The sequence below is a fragment of the Erpetoichthys calabaricus genome, chromosome 1, assembly GCF_900747795.2.
Source record: "Erpetoichthys calabaricus chromosome 1, fErpCal1.3, whole genome shotgun sequence".
Classification (NCBI taxonomy): Eukaryota; Metazoa; Chordata; class Cladistia; order Polypteriformes; family Polypteridae; genus Erpetoichthys; species Erpetoichthys calabaricus.
This window is the reverse complement of record NC_041394.2, coordinates 309,153,749-309,171,948: the sequence shown is the minus strand read 5'-3', so window position 1 is coordinate 309,171,948 and position 18,200 is coordinate 309,153,749. Positions and strand designations below refer to the sequence as shown.

The 18,200-nt window shown below is 35.8% G+C and overlaps 1 protein-coding gene across 1 annotated transcript in view; it reads left to right on the top strand.

Annotated features, from left to right (window-relative positions):
- The window catches only part of si:dkey-106n21.1 (solute carrier family 23 member 2), a 122,059-nt gene that overhangs the window by 83,652 nt on the left and 20,207 nt on the right, over nt 1–18,200 (top strand). The window contains exon 12 of the mRNA XM_051931166.1: nt 1,313–1,408. Coding sequence (XP_051787126.1) covers nt 1,313–1,408 — 96 coding nt within the window. The remainder of the gene's footprint in view (nt 1–1,312; nt 1,409–18,200) is intronic.

Sequence of the window (18,200 nt, the reverse complement as noted above, 5' to 3'; positions counted from 1 at the left end):
AGCAAAATGAAGTTGACAAGATTTCTTAAAATAAGGTAATTAATGTTAAACAAGATTTAATGGCTCAATATAAAAACTTCCTATTATCTAATTATTAGAAAAGTTGAGGTGAGGTAAAGTGAAGTGTAAAATGTTTAATTTACTGTAATTCTTACATTTCCAATGTACTTATTCACATCATAACTGAGTGTGTTTGGGGTTGTGCCTAAGCTAGCAAATACAGTTCCAGTTTAACCTAACCTAAAACACACACCTCTGAGATGTGGAAGGAAAACCAAAATACATGTAAATAGCACACGGATGTATTCATGATCGGATTTGAATTCAGAATTTGAAGCTGTGAGGCAAAAGTGCCACCTGCATTATTACCAAATACTCTTTAACATGTTGACAATCTGTGAATTTGAAGCTAGTGAGTACATATATAAATCCTTTGACACATATTTTTAGGAAGTCACTGCACACTGGGGAAATTCCGAAGGACTGGATAATGGCAAATATTATCCCGTTATATAAAAAGGGTGATCAGGCAGATCCAAGCAACTATAGGCCAGTAAGCTTAACATGCATCACAGGAAAATTAATGGAAGGAATCATTAAGGATAAGATTGAGCAACACCTGGCAAGGACATTAGTTATTAGGAACAGTCAGCATGGGTTCAGAAGAGGGAGGTCGTGTTTTACCAACATGTGGAAATCTATGAGGAGGCAACAAAAGGATGTGATCAAAGTGGAGCATATGTAAAATCAATTCTATTTATGCCTCTCATTCATATTACTGTGGAAGAGTGCACTATTTTTTTTAAATGTGACACAATGAATACTTTTGACACAAAGTCACACCAGAAGTCACGACTGTGCACATTACTTTGTTTAAACAGGAAAACTCAACTACATAGAAAGTCGCCACTACCAAATCACCTGTTACTTGGTAACCATATTACTCTAGTTGAATGGCAGGCATGAATTTCACTGTTCTCTACATCCTAAGCATACATATTTATAGATAGCATTCTGAGTGATTGTGCCTTAACTGTACAATGCAATATACTGGCCTTCCATCCATGATTGACTCTTACATTTTGCCTGATGCTTCCAGGACAGGTTCCAAATTTCTTTCAAACTTGACACTCATAAATGTAAAGAAAATTTCAGAAAGCAATGAAATCACCAAAGCACACCTGTAATGTTAATGTGATGTATAGAGAAAAGCTAAGACTTTAATTTTAAGAACATCTTAAATATTTAACAATATACTTTTTAATGCACTGCAGTTCAGTAAATAATTCAACTCTTTTCTATCTTGTTGCAGGAATTAGAGAACTAGATCAAGTTATTATTGTTCTTTTAACCACTAATATGTTTGTTGGAGGATTCCTCGGATTTTTTCTGGATAACACAATACCAGGTATGGGATTTACATACAGTATGTTCAAATGAGAAATGAAAACTATTTGTAAATTATAAATTATTTTGTTCTTGCCAAACAGAAAAATAAGATTTTGTCTCAGTCAGACAAGTCAAAGGCCTAGCAATTTAAGCAAAAATATGTCTAGCAGCATTAATAATTGTGAGTTGTTGTCTTCTACGCGTTATTTCCCCAGCACATTCTTGACCTCCAAGTGATATTAAGTGTACACGGAAAATGGATAGTTGGATAGTAGGGTTAAGGTCTTGCAATATTGTAAATACTGAGCATGTTTATGTCAGCTAAGAAGCTGCCCATAAGTCAGGAGCTGAAATGTAGCTATTTATATCACAACTGCAATACTTTAGAAATGATGCGGATATATTTTCATCTAATCTAGGCCCCACATTATTGTGATTGAAATAAGGCAGTGGTCACAAGAAATTTGTATTGCACAAGGATAATCCACCTTCCTTTGGTAAACCAGAAATAAAATGGACACAGTGTACCTGAAAAAGTTTACAGTGAGCTACATGACCTCTGTCTGTGGCTGCTTGAAAGAGATAAGAACATTAAATGATAAGAAACATTTTTATGAGAATAGTTCAGTCTTTCAGTCTAGCATAGTTAATCAATCTTTACTTACCTAACCTTGGAGATTTATTTAAAGGTCCCTGATGTCCTTCTATCTGTGATACTACTTGGTAAACTATTCCACATACGATATATATGCTTGTGTGTGTGAATGAATACTTTTTAAAGTTTGTGTAAAATGTTCTCTTGACTATTCAATTTCCATTTGTCCCTGTGCTGTTGTTGAAAAACAGACCTTAAAGTAATAAATATCCTGTATTTGTACCAATTCCCTTCCTAAACTGAAACATTTCAATTGTGTCACCACTTAATCCCCATCACAGGTGGCGCAGTGGTAGTGCTGCTGCTTTGTGGAAGATTGTGGGTTTGCTTCCCGGTTCCTCCCTGTGTGGATAGCGCTTTGAGTACTGAGAAAAGCGCTATATAAATGTAATGAATTATTATTATTATTTGTTTAAACTGAAAAGCTGTGTTCCTGAATTCAGCCCAGTTCCTCTAATATGGTCTTTCTCTAGCACTGCTATGTCATTTTTTGGAATATTCCAGATGAGGTCCTGAAAATGTTATATAACTTGAGCATAACCTTGTTTTGTATTCTACACATTAAGCTATATAGCTTTACATCCTATTGACCTTTTTGTTGTTTTATGTTCACTGTCTGAATGTAGACAGTAACAAGTCCACTACTACACATAAGTCATCTTCATGAGTTATAATAAAAATAATAATACATTTGATTTATGCAACACCTTAACACAGACTGAAGGTCACTTTACAAACATAATCAAGATTATACAATACATTCATAAAAATGTTAGAACAACACATAATATTATAAAGTAAGTTAGAATATATGTCATAACACATTTTTATGATAGTAAACAATGAACTGATGAGTAAAGAATGTCAGGCTTGAATAAATGAAGTATGTGTTTTGAGCTTAGACTTAAATAAGGTTAAATTTGTACAGTCACAGAGATGCTGTGGAAGTTTGTTCCAGAGTGTGGGGTGTGGTGAATGAGTAAAATTGCACAAAGTAATGGGGGTGCCAACAGGGCCACCCCATTTAATATTTCTTTCAAAATAAAAATTTTGCAAGTAAATAAGCAGTCACACAGGGGCACAAGAACACAAAATATTTTTTTGGTTTGTCCAACTGGGAGCTCAGTCTTGCTGTGATATTGGGTTGAAGTGAGCGGCATGGTCAGTTGACTTCCTGGATTGCCTTCTCTGTGCTGTGGATGGAAGAGACAAGACAGTTAGGGAGAGCGCCACCTCTTGCCCCTGTGTGGTACTGCATACCTGATAAGAGCCGGCAAGTTGATCCTCAGAAGCGCATGCATGACGTGGGGTAGCTACATTGAAAGGTCTGTCTCCCACAGTGGACAGATTTATGCAAGAGGAATAGAAAGTAGGCCAGTGCCTGAGTATCTGAGTACATGTACAGGTTTGTAAGGACAGAGACAATCAGAAATGTAACAAGGAGTGAGGCCATTCATAGCTTTAAATGTAAGGTTAAGTAGTTTATATTTTATTCAAGCCACCATAGGAAACCAGTGTAACTGATACAGAACAAGTATGATTTCCAAACTTACTGTAAGTAATCTGGCAGCAGAATTTTGTATATATTGCAGTTTATTAACAGATTTGTCTGGCAAATCTGAAAGCAGTGATTTACAGTAATCTACACGAGAAGTGATAAAAGTATGAACAAGAATTTCTGCACCATGAAAACTGAGAGAAAAACAAAGACAGTCAATGTTATGTAGGTGATAGAAACCTAATTTCAAGGAAGACATGTGTGATAGAAAAGAAAGTGCAGGATCAAAAGTAACACCAAGGTTACAAACTATGCTAGCAGGGGACACTGTAATTCCATCTAAATAAGGCAGAAGTCATTAACCAGCGAAACAGCAGCTTTGGATCCAACAAGCATCATTTTTTTATGCTGTTCCGCATTAGGTAGTTTGATGCGATCCAACGCTTAATAGCAGATAAGCAATTTACCAAAGATCGAAGGTGGAAGTTGACCCATGGGACTATAAAGTAAATTTGTGTGTTGTCAGCATACACGAATAATGGATCTCAGAGATGGAATGTAAATGGTAAACAGGAGCGAATCTAAAACAGAGCCTTGTGGGACACCTCGAGAAAGCGGAGCAATATGAGATTTATGTTTCCAAATAGAAATAAATTTCTGCCTAACAGTACAATATGATTTCAACTATGCTAAACTAATGCCACACACTCAATAGTGTGATTGGAGATGGGAAAGTAGAATATTATGATTGCCTGTATCAAAGCACCAAGATCAATAAGTAGTAAAATATTAACAAGACCAGAATCAGCGGAATGGAGAAGATCATTGATTACTCTAAAAAGAGTAGTTTCTGTACTGTGATGATGGCAAAAACCTGAAGGTTGTTATTGAGCATATGTGCCTGTAACTGTAAAGATGCACTTTAAATTTTAGACACCTGCCAATGTGTAACCATTTGTAATATTTTTTGTTCTAATGCATATAATCTTATATTTACCAATATTAAATTTCATATTTATACAGTATATATCTGAATTCTGTCCAGGTCCAACTATGATGATTTTGATAATTTAGGGTATTTGTCAGTCTACCTAATTTTATATCCTTTGCAAACTAAACAATCATTTTAGTTATATTGTTTAGGGTTAATCACATTGTGTATAGTGATACTACAAGGATGCTTGATGGAATGAAAATACAAGTACAAAAACTGCTCAGTCTTCTTTTGCTCTTCAGTACTGTCTATAATGGGGTTCTCAGCCAAGTCAAGTTTATTGTCATGTTGACACTGTAAGAATTATTAAGATTTTGTTCTTATATTTATATTGAAGGGTTTTCATACACTATATTGCTTAATGTTTGCTGGTCAGCAAAAAGGAAACTAAGGTATCTGTTCCTCTTCACCATTTATTGTCATTTATCCCTAGTTTGAATTTATGCTGTAAGGTAACTGAAGAAGGAAAAGGAAAAATGAAAAAAAAAAAAAATATTAGTAGTAAAATCTTTGACAAAAAAAATAACTAATCACACAGAAAGAATACAACGGCCGAATAGTTTCCATCAGGGGGCTAATAATATCTCTACAGTAGTAGCTGTCATAAGAAGCCCTTGCTGAATGAGAGGAAGGGACATTTAAAAAAGAGAAGAAGGGTCCAGAAGGAAGAAGAGAAGGAGGACCTGAAGGGACAATGGAGTGGGGGAAGGAAAAATCATTGAGAAGGGTTTATCCACAACTGGAGGGCAGTCCCAGAACATATGGAGAAAGACACCAATGGGGAGAATATTATTCATGGACAAATTCAAATTATGTGTGCTAGTGATTAGGAAATTTGGAATAGATTTTACAGTTTGAAAAATGTTATTCTAGTGCCACAGAGGACTGCCAGGCGTTAAGCATGATAGATTTAAGGGATGCTTTTTAGAGGAGGAAATACAAACCAGACATAGGCTTGAACTTAAGGAAAACAAAATCCTTTAGTAGAATAAACAAGTTCAGAAAATGGATGGATGGATGAAAAACAAGACAATATTGTCTTTAAAGATAACCAAGCAAACCAAAAAAAAAAACAATCTGCCTTTCATTTGGGACCTAGGAAGAGTGGATGTAGCTTAAGCATTAACAACCAGCACCCACCACGACCTAAAAAAGGTCACAAAACTTGACAGTCTCACAATATGGTGCCCCCAAATGTATAACTTGTGCCACACTATTTGTAATGGACATATTTAATGATTTCCAGCTTTTATGAAAGTCTTGCAAAAATTTATTTTTTTAAATCTGAAATTTTATAGTCACTTAAAGTTAAGCTTTACCATACTTATGTACGCTAGTATTGAAGTACAAATTTTTAATATTTGTTTAATTATTAAATTAGCTCCCCCAAGTTTATACTTTGAATTATATTTCATAGGCATCAATTTCAGACACAAATGTACTAGACTGCAGTTGGTATGACCAGAAAGATGCATATATTTAATTTAAGTGTTTAAATGCTTTGGCATAAGCGTCGCGCCAGTGTATAATTAGTGCTACCCATCAGCATACTGTAACTTGGTGCAGCCTTCTCTGAATAACAGAGGCTTTGCTGAAACTTGCAGTTTACAAATTTGCTTTCAAGTCTTCATTCTTTGCTAATTATGCATTTTATAGTGCCCCCCAGTGTATGATTTGAGTCATTGTTGATTGATTCTGTTGATGCAGTGCATCCAATGGTAACTACATGGAGTGCCAATTCACCTCAAGGCACACTCAGTCATAAAGGATCAATTTAGAGTCACAAATCAACACAAACTACATGTCTTTGCAGTGTGGAGGAAAATGGAGTATGAATTGTTTAATTGAATTCTCACCCCATGGATTGAGATATTTGTACATAATGACATACGCTGCATTCTGATCTGGGCTCTATGACTACCTTCTTTGAAGATAAACTTTCCTCTATTTTTTTAAACAAAAAACACAATCACCATTGCAAAAGTGTTGCTCATTTTAGAAATAAGAGACCACCACCAACAATGGGTAATGTACTGTAGAGGTTTACAACCAGATGCCAAAGGGATTAAAATAATTACTCAGAGGCAGAATTATCAAGATCTGGTTGCCAAATGGGACAAGGAAAGAACAAGGGATAGTGGGAGAGATTGGGGAGAATCAGGACATACTGTATGGCTATACCATAGATTTTTACATTATCGTGTTTCTGTTGTTCCTGGAAACACATCAACGATGTCATTCCAGGGCAGTCATTTACCATCAACCATTTAGTTTTAAAGTCAGCACCTGACATCATACAGCAGGGACTGTATGCACAAAGGCATATAATTTCACTTGGTTCAGTCATTGTGTAAAAACATCCGCTTACCTCAAGAACTTAAATGATGATAGGTTTTGCACCCTCAAGTTCAAATAATTTTGGACATGTTTTTTATGAAGGACTAGGGAGATTTTCCTTTAAACTGGGATTTATTCTCCCTTCCTATGAAGTCCTAGCTTTATGATGTCAGAAACCAATTTTAAATCTGAATGAAGGTTCTGGAGATGATATTATTGTACTTCAGGAAAAAAAAACGGAAACCTGACAATGTCACATCTGCCACTGTACTACAAAAATATGGGCAAATAGTAGAGAAGAGGAAAGCATTAGACGGTACAGATTATCTGTTGTTGTGTTAAGTTGCATGCTTGGTTCCTTAAAAACTGAGAGATACATTAGGAAAAACTAAACTATTTGTTTGATCCACAGTCCTAAATTATAGATTTGTTTATTAAAACGACTACCCTTTTTCATACCTGTTTCCATTTTGGCTTGTCCATATCTGTCTACTAATAAACATCTTTAAATGTATGTTTTATGTATTTTGGGGGTTTAAACTATGATGATTCATATTCTAACATTTATTTTATATTTGACATTAAGGCTATGAAAGTTAATTTCATTAATGTCTCATCTTTCTTTATTTACACACCACCATTTTAAAGCCAAGATTATCACAGATATATAACAGAGATAAATAAATATTTCAGCAATCACACAATGCATTATCCCTAAGTAGACAAAACAAGCTTTTTCTCAGGTAGGCCTTAGTGGTAGGATTATGTTTTTGTTTTTTGAATTCACCGTGTCTTTGACATTTGATTATTGTCTTGTCCATTTGGTTTCTTGGTAGCTCGTTTATATCTCACAGTTGTTCTTCTTATCATCTCTTGGTATTTTTTCAGTTCTTACAATAATCTCCAGACACTTTAACTGTTAGCCTCACACCAGGACAGGGCATCTAGTTTAAATGGGATAACCAGGAGAGAAAACGTAAAAGAAGTGGAGAGTCAAAAAGTAACATCAATCCTTTTATTTGTCTGTTCACAATCAAAACCGAAGAACTGTAGTAGGGAATTTGAAAGCAAAAGCCAAGAACAGGGATATCTAAAGAACAATAACTAACATGCATGCAGGTTGTTTCCTTAGAATATTCACAAACTTGAACAGTTAGTAATCCAGCATGCTGATTCTTATAGCAACACGCTGATGATGTCAGCTGTATAATTTCTGAGATTGCATCCCAGAGCAACCTTCATCTCGTCATGGCAATGTCATTGCCCTGAAAAAACCAAAATGACCATGAAAACATCATGGGAGATACCCATCAAGAAATAAGACTTAAAAAAAGTGTGCAGAAAATTGCCAATATGGATAATCAAAACATGTAACACATCATTAACAATCAACAGACTTTTTAAGTTTGTTCTGTCTGTCATGCTTTGCAGCAGGGTGTGCTGTGTTGAAGTTCAGCCTGCCCTGACAGAAAGCACTTTTCTAGACAGAATCTAACCTCTCTAGTCAGTAGGTGGGAGTTATTTTAGACTTAGCATAATTAAGCCATAAGGACTTTGAGCTTAGAGGTGGGAAGTGAGTTGAGGCATGGGTGTACTCTTGGTAGGAAAAGAGGTTCAGATAAAGCAAGAGAGATATGGAAGGTGAAGGTAGGAAAATGGGCGAGCAGTCCATTAGGCAGACAGACTTTGGCAGGTAGGCTTAGAGTGTCTGTTTCAGTTGCTTTGTACCATTCTGTTCTCCTTCCCCGAATCCCTCTATGAGTAATCAATAATTAATAAATACATCACTTTCTTACATTTATGGCCTCCTTAGTGACCTATGACAATGCCACTTGTTCTGCTACATGTTTTTATAGTGAACATGTGAACACCATCACAAGTTCAGTTACAACTTCAGAGCTATAATTTTTTTAATAGTTTGAGGGCAGCAAGGTTAGATGACTCACAGTCAGACAGTGTGTCTGAGAATAGGGTTGAAACAGCAGGATTAGAGCTCAAAGTCCAATATTTCAGCAGCATTAGGATAGTTTAATGTAGTTGCTTTTCAGTAGTCAGGCTATAACATAAGAAGAAACACTTGTGCATATGGATAGTATAGCAGCAGATTCATCACTGCTTCCCATGTGGTGTGTAAGCATGAGTGTGTTGTGATGGATGGCTGTCATATAGATTTTTGTACCTAATAAAGCCATGATAGACTCCAGCTCACTGAAACTCTGCATGGTGATCTCAGGAAAAGGATAGACGCTTTGTGCTTAAGTAATTTCAAGTACTATAGTCATTTCCATCAAGGACAGCATTCTGATTTTCACTTTAGGAGGTGAGAGATAAAGAAATATTGATCATTAGAGTTTTCACCTATGGACCACAAAGAGGTTATAATAAACATTAAAATATGCATTAGATGTTATAATCATACTGTATATGGTTTGGGATTTGTTCTTGAAAATAATTTATTCTTTTAAATTCTAAACACCTAGTCTTGGTTGAAAGTTGTATGCTTTTCACAGAGGTCTTGTGCTTTCATAGGACGTCACTTGCACACACTGAAGTAGGGAATCACATCTATTCCCACATCCATATGTGTTCAATTAGAAGGCTGCAAACAACCTTTCCCAAAGTTACTGAGCATTAATCAAAACACAACTGGGGTATTTTAGAGACTGCAGTTAACTTAACATCAGATCTGTCTCTTTGGGAGGGCAACTGCTCTGGGCTTGTACGTGGAGAGAGCTCCATGGGCCACTGCACTTTTTTTTACTTTTCTGTACATCAATAAAATTAAGGTTTGAAATTTCTCTCTTTAAAATTTCCCAAGTAATACACTGTAGCTTATTTCTTCCTGCAACCTAGGGTAAAAGAAAATTTCAAATACGAGCACCTCTTCATTCCATTCCCTCGAGTGTCCGTCCCCTGGATTTCTGTAGCAAGAACATGGATTGAGTTCCTTACACCCCATTCTCCCCAGACTGGCACTTTAAAACCATTTTACTAGTGGGTTCAGTTTGTTGGAAATCCAGATAAAGTTCAGAAGTTTTCTTTTTGCTGTGATTTCTGAAGAGGCTGAAGTTAGTGACTTATTCAAAACAGCTTAAAGCTATGCCACATTACATAACTTTTTCCAGTGATTTTTCAGTTATAGCCTTCATTTACATAATTTTAGCAAGTTGGAGGCAGTTGACGGTTGGAAGCAGTCAGCAACGTGGCCCCATGAAGTTTGTCGCCTAATGTATCATATCCAGTGACTCCATCCAACTAGTTTGTGATTCGCTTGAATGAAATCAAGCAGGTTTGATTTTGTCTTTAGTTGAAAAGATGGGCTCTGTGTGCATGAGAGCTGACAATCAATGGCTGCACTTCCGATGCATAGAATGTAGCGACAAGGAATAAGCAACACGTGTGTTTTGAACTACACAAACAGAAGAAAGGCTTGTTTTTCTGATGCCTCGTGTTTTATGTACTAAAGCAACAGAAAAAAGGTTAGAAACTGCAGCTGAACACATCCTAACTCTTAACATGCTGATCTTTTATACAGTGCCAGCTCCATCAGGCAGCATATTACTGGCTGTCACAAAAAGGGGTGAGTATAGCTGTGCAGGAAAGTTGATAAAGTAGACACAGGGACAATTTTCAGTCATGGTCTGGCGACATTATCAGTAACTGCAGCTGGCAAATCTGACACACCCCACGATCAGAAATTGCATAATGTGACATTGGCTTTATTCGTACAGGTTTGGTGGTACCTTAATACTTCAAAAGGTATAGATTGATATATGTCATTAAACCTGATCAATAACTTACAATTCAGAATTCCACATTTTAATTTAGTTTGCCTTTTGCTCGGCCCAAAACAGGAATACTTGTCAAATTCACTGGAAAACCTGGCACACCCTCACAGCTCCATCACTGGGAAACAATGTCTAACAGGCACATTAACAGGTTAAATCATGTGAAGCCACTTCTGTTTTCACAAATATTTGACAAAAGACTCATGTGTTTAATTTATTAAGAAAGATTGAATGGATTTGCTGTAATCTCCACCCCTCAAGATCAACTAGCAAAAACGTTTGGAGCATGTTGATTTAATAGTAGAGTATGCTGCAGTGAAGGTTAGAAAAATAAAATTTTGCAAATAACCTGTTGTGGTATTTTGGTCGACTATATTTTGCACAAATGCTGCGGATATTTTAATGATCTAAAATGTTGTCATGTAACGTGTTTTATTATTAATTAATTTTAATGTCTTTTTACTTGCATGTAACTATTTCTTTGACATTTTGTAAAACACTTTGTGCTTTATCCTGTGTACGAAAATGTGCCATAGAAACAAATGATGTCGTATGACAAAAAAGTTGCTTTTCTTGATAAATAACACAATTTCCAATTATTTCTTTGAGAGAAGTGTAAATCGGTTTCCTCCGGGCGCTCCGGTTTCCTCCCACAGTCCAAAGACATGCTGGTTAGGTGGATTGGCGATTCTAAATTGGCCCTAGTGTGTGCTTGGTGTGTGTGGGTGTGTTTGTGTGTGTCCTGCGGTGGGTTGGCACCCTGCCCGGGATTGGTTCCTGCCTTGTGCCCTGTGTTGGCTGGGATTGGCTCCGGCAGACCCCCGTGACCCTGTGTTCGGATTCAGCGGGTTGAAAAATGGATGGATGGATGGAGAAGTGTAAATCTAAAAAAATCTACACCTTTAAGTGTCTGAAACTGTCAGTTAACAATACTAACCACTGTGCCTCGCTGCTCTCCTAGAATAACAGTTAACCATGGTGATTGTATAAAATAAGAGAGTGGTAACTATTATAATCCTGCTGTAGTTGTGTTTCAATCAATCAATCAATTCAATTTTATTTGTCATTCAGCAGAACATCCAAGATGTGCTGCAGAACGAAAATGTGATGCACAAGACCTTAATAAAAAACACATAGTTAAAATCAAACCTCACAAAGTGAAGGAGCCATGGAGCTTTCCATCCTTAGTGCTATAGATACTCAGGTCTCCATAACCCAGGAAAAAGCATGCTTAGAAAATGAATGTACAGTACAGTATGGGATGTATAGGTATTAAATGCTTAAGTATTGAATAACAGATGCTTGTTTCTCTCTTATGCGTGTTTTCTTTTCATTGTCAAGAGGTAAATGTGAATAATGTCAAAAATATACACAGATTTAAGTTATGTGTAAACGTTGCAGTCCATAAATGTTGTCAAAGAAATTCCTTATCCTTTTACAAAGCTGTTTCAGCATGTTTTCAGGGTATAAACAAACAGTTGCCGCTGGATTAACAAGTCTAACCTTTCTCTGGGGATAATAGCAGAAATATTATGTTGTAAAGTTGTAAGGATTAACTAATGAAAAACCAGGGATAATGAATCAGCAGCACTGATACGGTAGACTGACAAAAGGCAAAAAAGAAATATCCAGCAATAAATATGGGTGGGTGGAAATTTTATGATATGTGAATTGCACATTTTTGTGCATTTATCAGGCACTCAAAGAGTCATAATTATATGCTTTTAAACCTTCCAACGTATTTACGGTAATCTTTTCTGGTGCTGTGTATCTAGGGTCATAGAATAAAAGTTGATGAATTGAAGTACCTGGTATTAAGACATAACTCGAAAGCTAACATAATGACACTTGCTGAAAATTGTCACCATCAGCTACAAGCCAGTAATTGTCCGGCATTAAAAGATAGACAACCTTTACTTGTTATTTCTTAAAAAGCCAGCTTTAGGTAACATAACCTTTGGAACCAAGAGAAAAGGAATGAAAAAAATGTGACAAGGTACAGCAGATGAAGTGATTAACTTAGATGATAAAAATGTTTTTGTTGTTGAGTTATTATTTAGTACAAAGTCATAGAGTGTAGAAGATTTAATTTTGTCATTTTGAACTGTTTGCTTAATCCCCAGACTACTTGTCAGATGAACACTGATCAGATTCTTAGGGTGCAGGATCAAATGTCATACTTAAAAGTAATGTTTTAGAAGAAAAAATAGCAAATGAACACTGAAGTGAAGACATAACTATCTTCTTCAGCCCACTTCATTTTATCACACTGTTGTGTTAGCTATAGTAAAACAAAGTCTCCAAAAATATGTATTAAAATTAAAAAACTATTTGATTCCCTAATATAAATAAGAAATTGGGAAATAACTGAATGCAGAAAGAAACTGTACACTGTATGAAGACAGAGCAGGAAAGACCAGAACAACACAAGAACTGCAATCTTCATAATTTAAGCACGTGCAATTTCAGTTCCTACTTATTGTAGTGAAAAGTCAAGCAAAATGACACCTTTTATTGGCTAACTAAAAAGATTACAATATGCAAGCTTTCGAGGCAACTCAGGCCCCTTCTTCAGGCAAGATGTAATCAAGAAGGGGCCTGAGTTACCTCGAAAGCTTGCATAATGTAATCTTTTTACTACATTCATAATGGCTAACACGGTACAACACCCTAGTACTACAGTTCCTACTTATTTAATCATTTATTCATTTTCTAAACCTGCTCATTCCAATATATGATTGCAGGAGATCAAACCAATCTCAGGAGTATTGTGCACAAGGCAGGAGCTCATCCCAGATGAAGTGCAGACCTCATTCCTTCACATTTCGTCTAATTTTTAATTCACAAGTTCACCTAAACTGCACATCTTTAGATTATGTAGGAAAACTGGAGTACCTGGAAAATATTCAGGCAAACATACTCTTATATATACTAAATATCAGTGTTTTAAACAGAAGTCCTGTTCTTTTACTGAATCAAGTGACAATTTATTTTCAGTTTTCAATTGCTTTATTTTGACGTCAGGTAGACACCACGTTAGGTCATATGTTTTGGGAATGCCCTACACTTAAATCATATTTTGAAGAGTGTTTCCAAAAGCATCTACAATTCCTCTAATATCATTACTGTAGTTACTGTAGAAACTTTTCAGGCAACAATATGTCATGCATCTGTTGAGACAGCTTACACTACCTTACTTATTCCTTGTCCAATCTTACTCAGTTGGAAGAATTCAAACCCATAGTCAATGGAAAAAAATGTCTTATTTTTCTTAAAATTAGACAAAATTTGAATTTCTTTATGAAGAACGTTCCAATGATTTTTCAGAATTTTGAACAATTTTATAGATTTTGTTGTAAAAATATCTATGAAGAACTATGTCATATTATGTTCTCCAATCACATAACTTTCCAAACTGGGTATGGGAGATGTTGAGATTGATTTGAAATTTAAATGTTTGGGATATAACTCTGATTGATTTGTAAAATGTAAAAATAAAAACACAATAGGGAGTGCTACTGTGTAATGAATCCTGTGCCCTGAGTTTGAATCCCACTGTCTGTGTGGCGTTTTAAACATACTCCTCATGTCAGGGTGTATTTTTCCTCAGGTTCTCCTTCCACATCACCAAACACATGCTGGTTAGGTTAACAGCCAATTCCAAATTGGCTCATTTTGCTTTGTGTGTTAGAAGACCCAGCAATGCACTGGCACCCTGCCCTTGGCTTCATTCTGTGTTACGCCCAGTACTGCTGCAAAAAGTTCTGGCCCTTTGTAACTCTGAATTTCACTAAGAGGGTCAGAGAATGAAAATAAGTTAACAATTCCATAGAAGGAGATGTAGTTTATTTTTGTGTCACGCTCCTAACTGAATGTAAGTTTAGAGCACTGAGACAAGTTCACAGGTAGAAGCAAATAAAGACTTTACAAATTACTGATTTCATAATGAATGCAAATAAAGACACAGATTAGTTTAAACAGAGAGGAAAAAGTAGTATGAAACCCCTGAGGGGTCCATTACAACAGAGAAATTCAAAGATACAGTAAAGCCAGACACAGTCGTCAAATCCTTAGCCAGCTGGCCACCCCAGCAATTCTTGTTCTATGGATGCCGTTGCAGAAAAGTAATTTGGTCCAAAAGAGCGACATAGCTGGGTATTTTCTACATATGACTGAAAATGAATGTTATGTTTTCTAATGACAGTTCTCAGTGGAAGAATGTAAAATCAGAACACTATAGTTACAAATACAGAGCCATGCAGGACATCATGTTTATCTTCTGAGTATAATGACTATGGACTAAACCATGCAAGGACAGTGCCTGAGAGCCCAATGTACGTTTTTAGACTATGTAAATTTGATTTAAATGTAACAACATAATTACTGTGGAATTTCCTTCATCAGAAGATATTATAGTTTTGTTTACAACACAGGTTAGCACTGTTTCTGTACTGTGACCAGTTTTAACATTTAACTACAGAATCCCCATTATGAACACATTATTGTTCTCAGTCTTAACAGATGTGCTGCTGAGTGCTGAGTATCTGTTCTGACCTTGTTACCAAGGTACTAAATTTTGAATATTCAGCCCCCCAGTTTCACTGTTGCCTACTCACCCTGTGGCTGATTGGTGCTGCTGATTTTGGCCACTGACTACAGTGAGGCCTGGAGAGGCTGAAGCCGAATCAGAAATAACTGACTTATCTAGACAAATCCAATCAATCCAAATTTTGGCTGGTAATGGGGTCCTCCAAAGCGCATATTTTTTGAACCAACTCTAAATTAGCTCTATATTTGTAGCACGTTAAGCTATCTGCACTGTCAGCAGGAAAACCTAAGCTGTACATTCTGCAGGGCACACAACATATAAATGTGCCCTTGACAGGAAGAGCCGATCAAACTTACATTTAGCACTGAGTTCATCTTTATTTGTGTTCTCAGTAACTTCTGTGCCTTCAAAAATGTTGCTCTTGTTGGGGAGTTCAGCTCTTTGGCTGCCAGACGCTAACATTCAGGCTTTCACTGCAGACTGGATGATCAACTTCACTCCACTGTTTTCTATTCCTAGGTTTTGCCTCTTATTCCAGCTGTATTTAATTTTTTGTTTTCATAAAATTGATTGGTAGGATGTCAACCAACTAAGAACACTATGACCTAATACATTACAGATATATTATTTGCAGTTTTACACCGCCTTTATTTTAGGTATATATATTTTACCCATGTAGAGAAAAGCCAAGCAAAATGACACCTTTTATTGGCTAACTAGAAAGATTACAATATGCAAGCTTTCGAGGCAACTCAGGCCCCTTCTTCAGGCAAGATGTAATTTTACCCAGTAATTATTCATGTTTTCCCCACCTTGAAAAATTGAACACTAAAGAGAAACTAGTACAGTGAGCTGAAAACAAAATGCTATATTCAAAAAAACAGTCATATATTGTAGATATAGATGGGCTGGGTTAACTATCATAGTACAATGATAAATGAAATGAGTAAAATGAAAATTTTAATATTTGAAATGAACATTACTATATGGAGGGTGTTGCAAATTTCTCCCAGCTGAATTAAATCACACACTGAACCTACAATGTCCATGTCATGCTTAGCCTGCTGTTGTCACCCATTGGCTTTAATGAGCTGGATATTTTACAGTTCAGCCAGCGTGACACTCTAAAATTAATTTTTGTTTTTAGTTTGCTTCTATTTTGATTGAAAGTTTGGAAAATATATTTTGTTTTCCCAATTTCTTCTACACTATGCATTTAAGAGATGTTATTGAATGAAACTTAATTCCTCCTAGTGGTAGACAGCTTTGTAAACTGTGTTCTGAGATTTTTCAGGTAAGGAAAACAGAAGTGTTGGGGTCATTATACTCACTTATCATTGTGTCAGAGAGTCACAAAGTGTTAAATGTTGATTAGCACAATAATGACCCTCTAAAAGTAGTGATTTTACAATGTATTTCTCAGGACTTTACTTAACTGAATACTTTTCAATTCTATCCAAGACTAAAGCATATTGTCTGTATTATTTCCTGTATTAAAGAACACTAAACTATCATTACCAAAACCAGTAAAGAATTTGTGATTTGGTCGAGGTTAAAGCCTGGCTGAAACCTTTCAAGTATATTGTAACATTTAAATAAATACAGCTGTAAAGCTGTAGTTCTTTCTAAAACCTACTAGAAAAAGAGTATGCAAAAAATTGATCTGTGACATTTTCAAATGCTTGCATCTAGTATATTTAATAAAACTGTAAATGGCTGCTTTAAATATATGTGGAACAATGTCAGCTAACATTAATTATGTTAAGCATGGTTTTTGTAATAGATGTTATTTTTCAAATGGTAAGAGGGCAACCTTCAGTTTAGATATGAACATCAGAATGGAATGTGTCTTGTCAAGGCTACAGTTTTCAGTGTATGAGATTATATCGCATGACATACAGTAGTAGCACCTCCCAATGATGGACGTCCCTCTGGGTGAGGATGTGCTGACCTTGCTTTGTCAATGCTTCATAAGTCGCTGTTAAACATTTTTTAACGTTAATATCTCCAGTGCACTCATGCATGCAAAGCATCTTCCTAATTAGCAGAGACACAATACCGAAATATTTGTCCCACATAATAGCAGGTAAAAACACATAAAACATACAATGCTGAATCATTTCAAATGTTCAGTCATATTTGAGTTTTTTTGAAGGAATGTGTTTAATGTAATTTTACGTCCCCTTGTCATATGTACAGAAATTCACTTTAAGTGCTCTCTTATTTAACAAAATGTATAAATAATTAATAATAATTAGTTTAACATCTGTTGCATAAATCCACCCACAATAGATAGATAGATAGATAGATAGATAGATAGATAGATAGATAGATAGATAGATAGATAGATAGATAGATAGATAGATAGATAGATAGATAGATAGATAGATAGATAGATAGATAGATAGATAGATACTTTATTAATCCCAAGGGGAAATTCACATACTCCAGCAGCAGCATACTGATACAGTTTTCACAGTCCCTCATATGTCCCTCCTCCTCTTTCAACAGCACATGTCATTTGCTATCATATTCGTCTATGTCTTCTTTGGACTCACTGGTGCATATCTTCATTGAGTTCAGCTCCTTATTTTGGTTCTAATGTCTAAATCTGCTAAGCCTGTTTCTACTCATCTCACTCTATTACATCAGCACCAACCCTTTCCCTAACTTTTCTATTTTAGTACACTCCAGTGTTTTATTCCACTTTTACCAGTCTCATTTCACCTAAACAATTTTCCTTGGATAAAACTTTAATAGCTTTTTATCAGCTTAACAAACCAATCCATGCTCCATTTACTGTGTAATTTGATAGCAACTGGATTGGCTAGTTTTTAAACATTTCCTTTTTCAGATGAAAAGAATACAAAATGAACAGTCAACTGTTTGGAGAATGGAGTGGGTGACAATAAAGGAACCAAAGTCACAAGTATAGAGACAATTATAGGGGAAACTAATTCTGAAAGAAAAAAAAAAGTTCAAATTGTTGG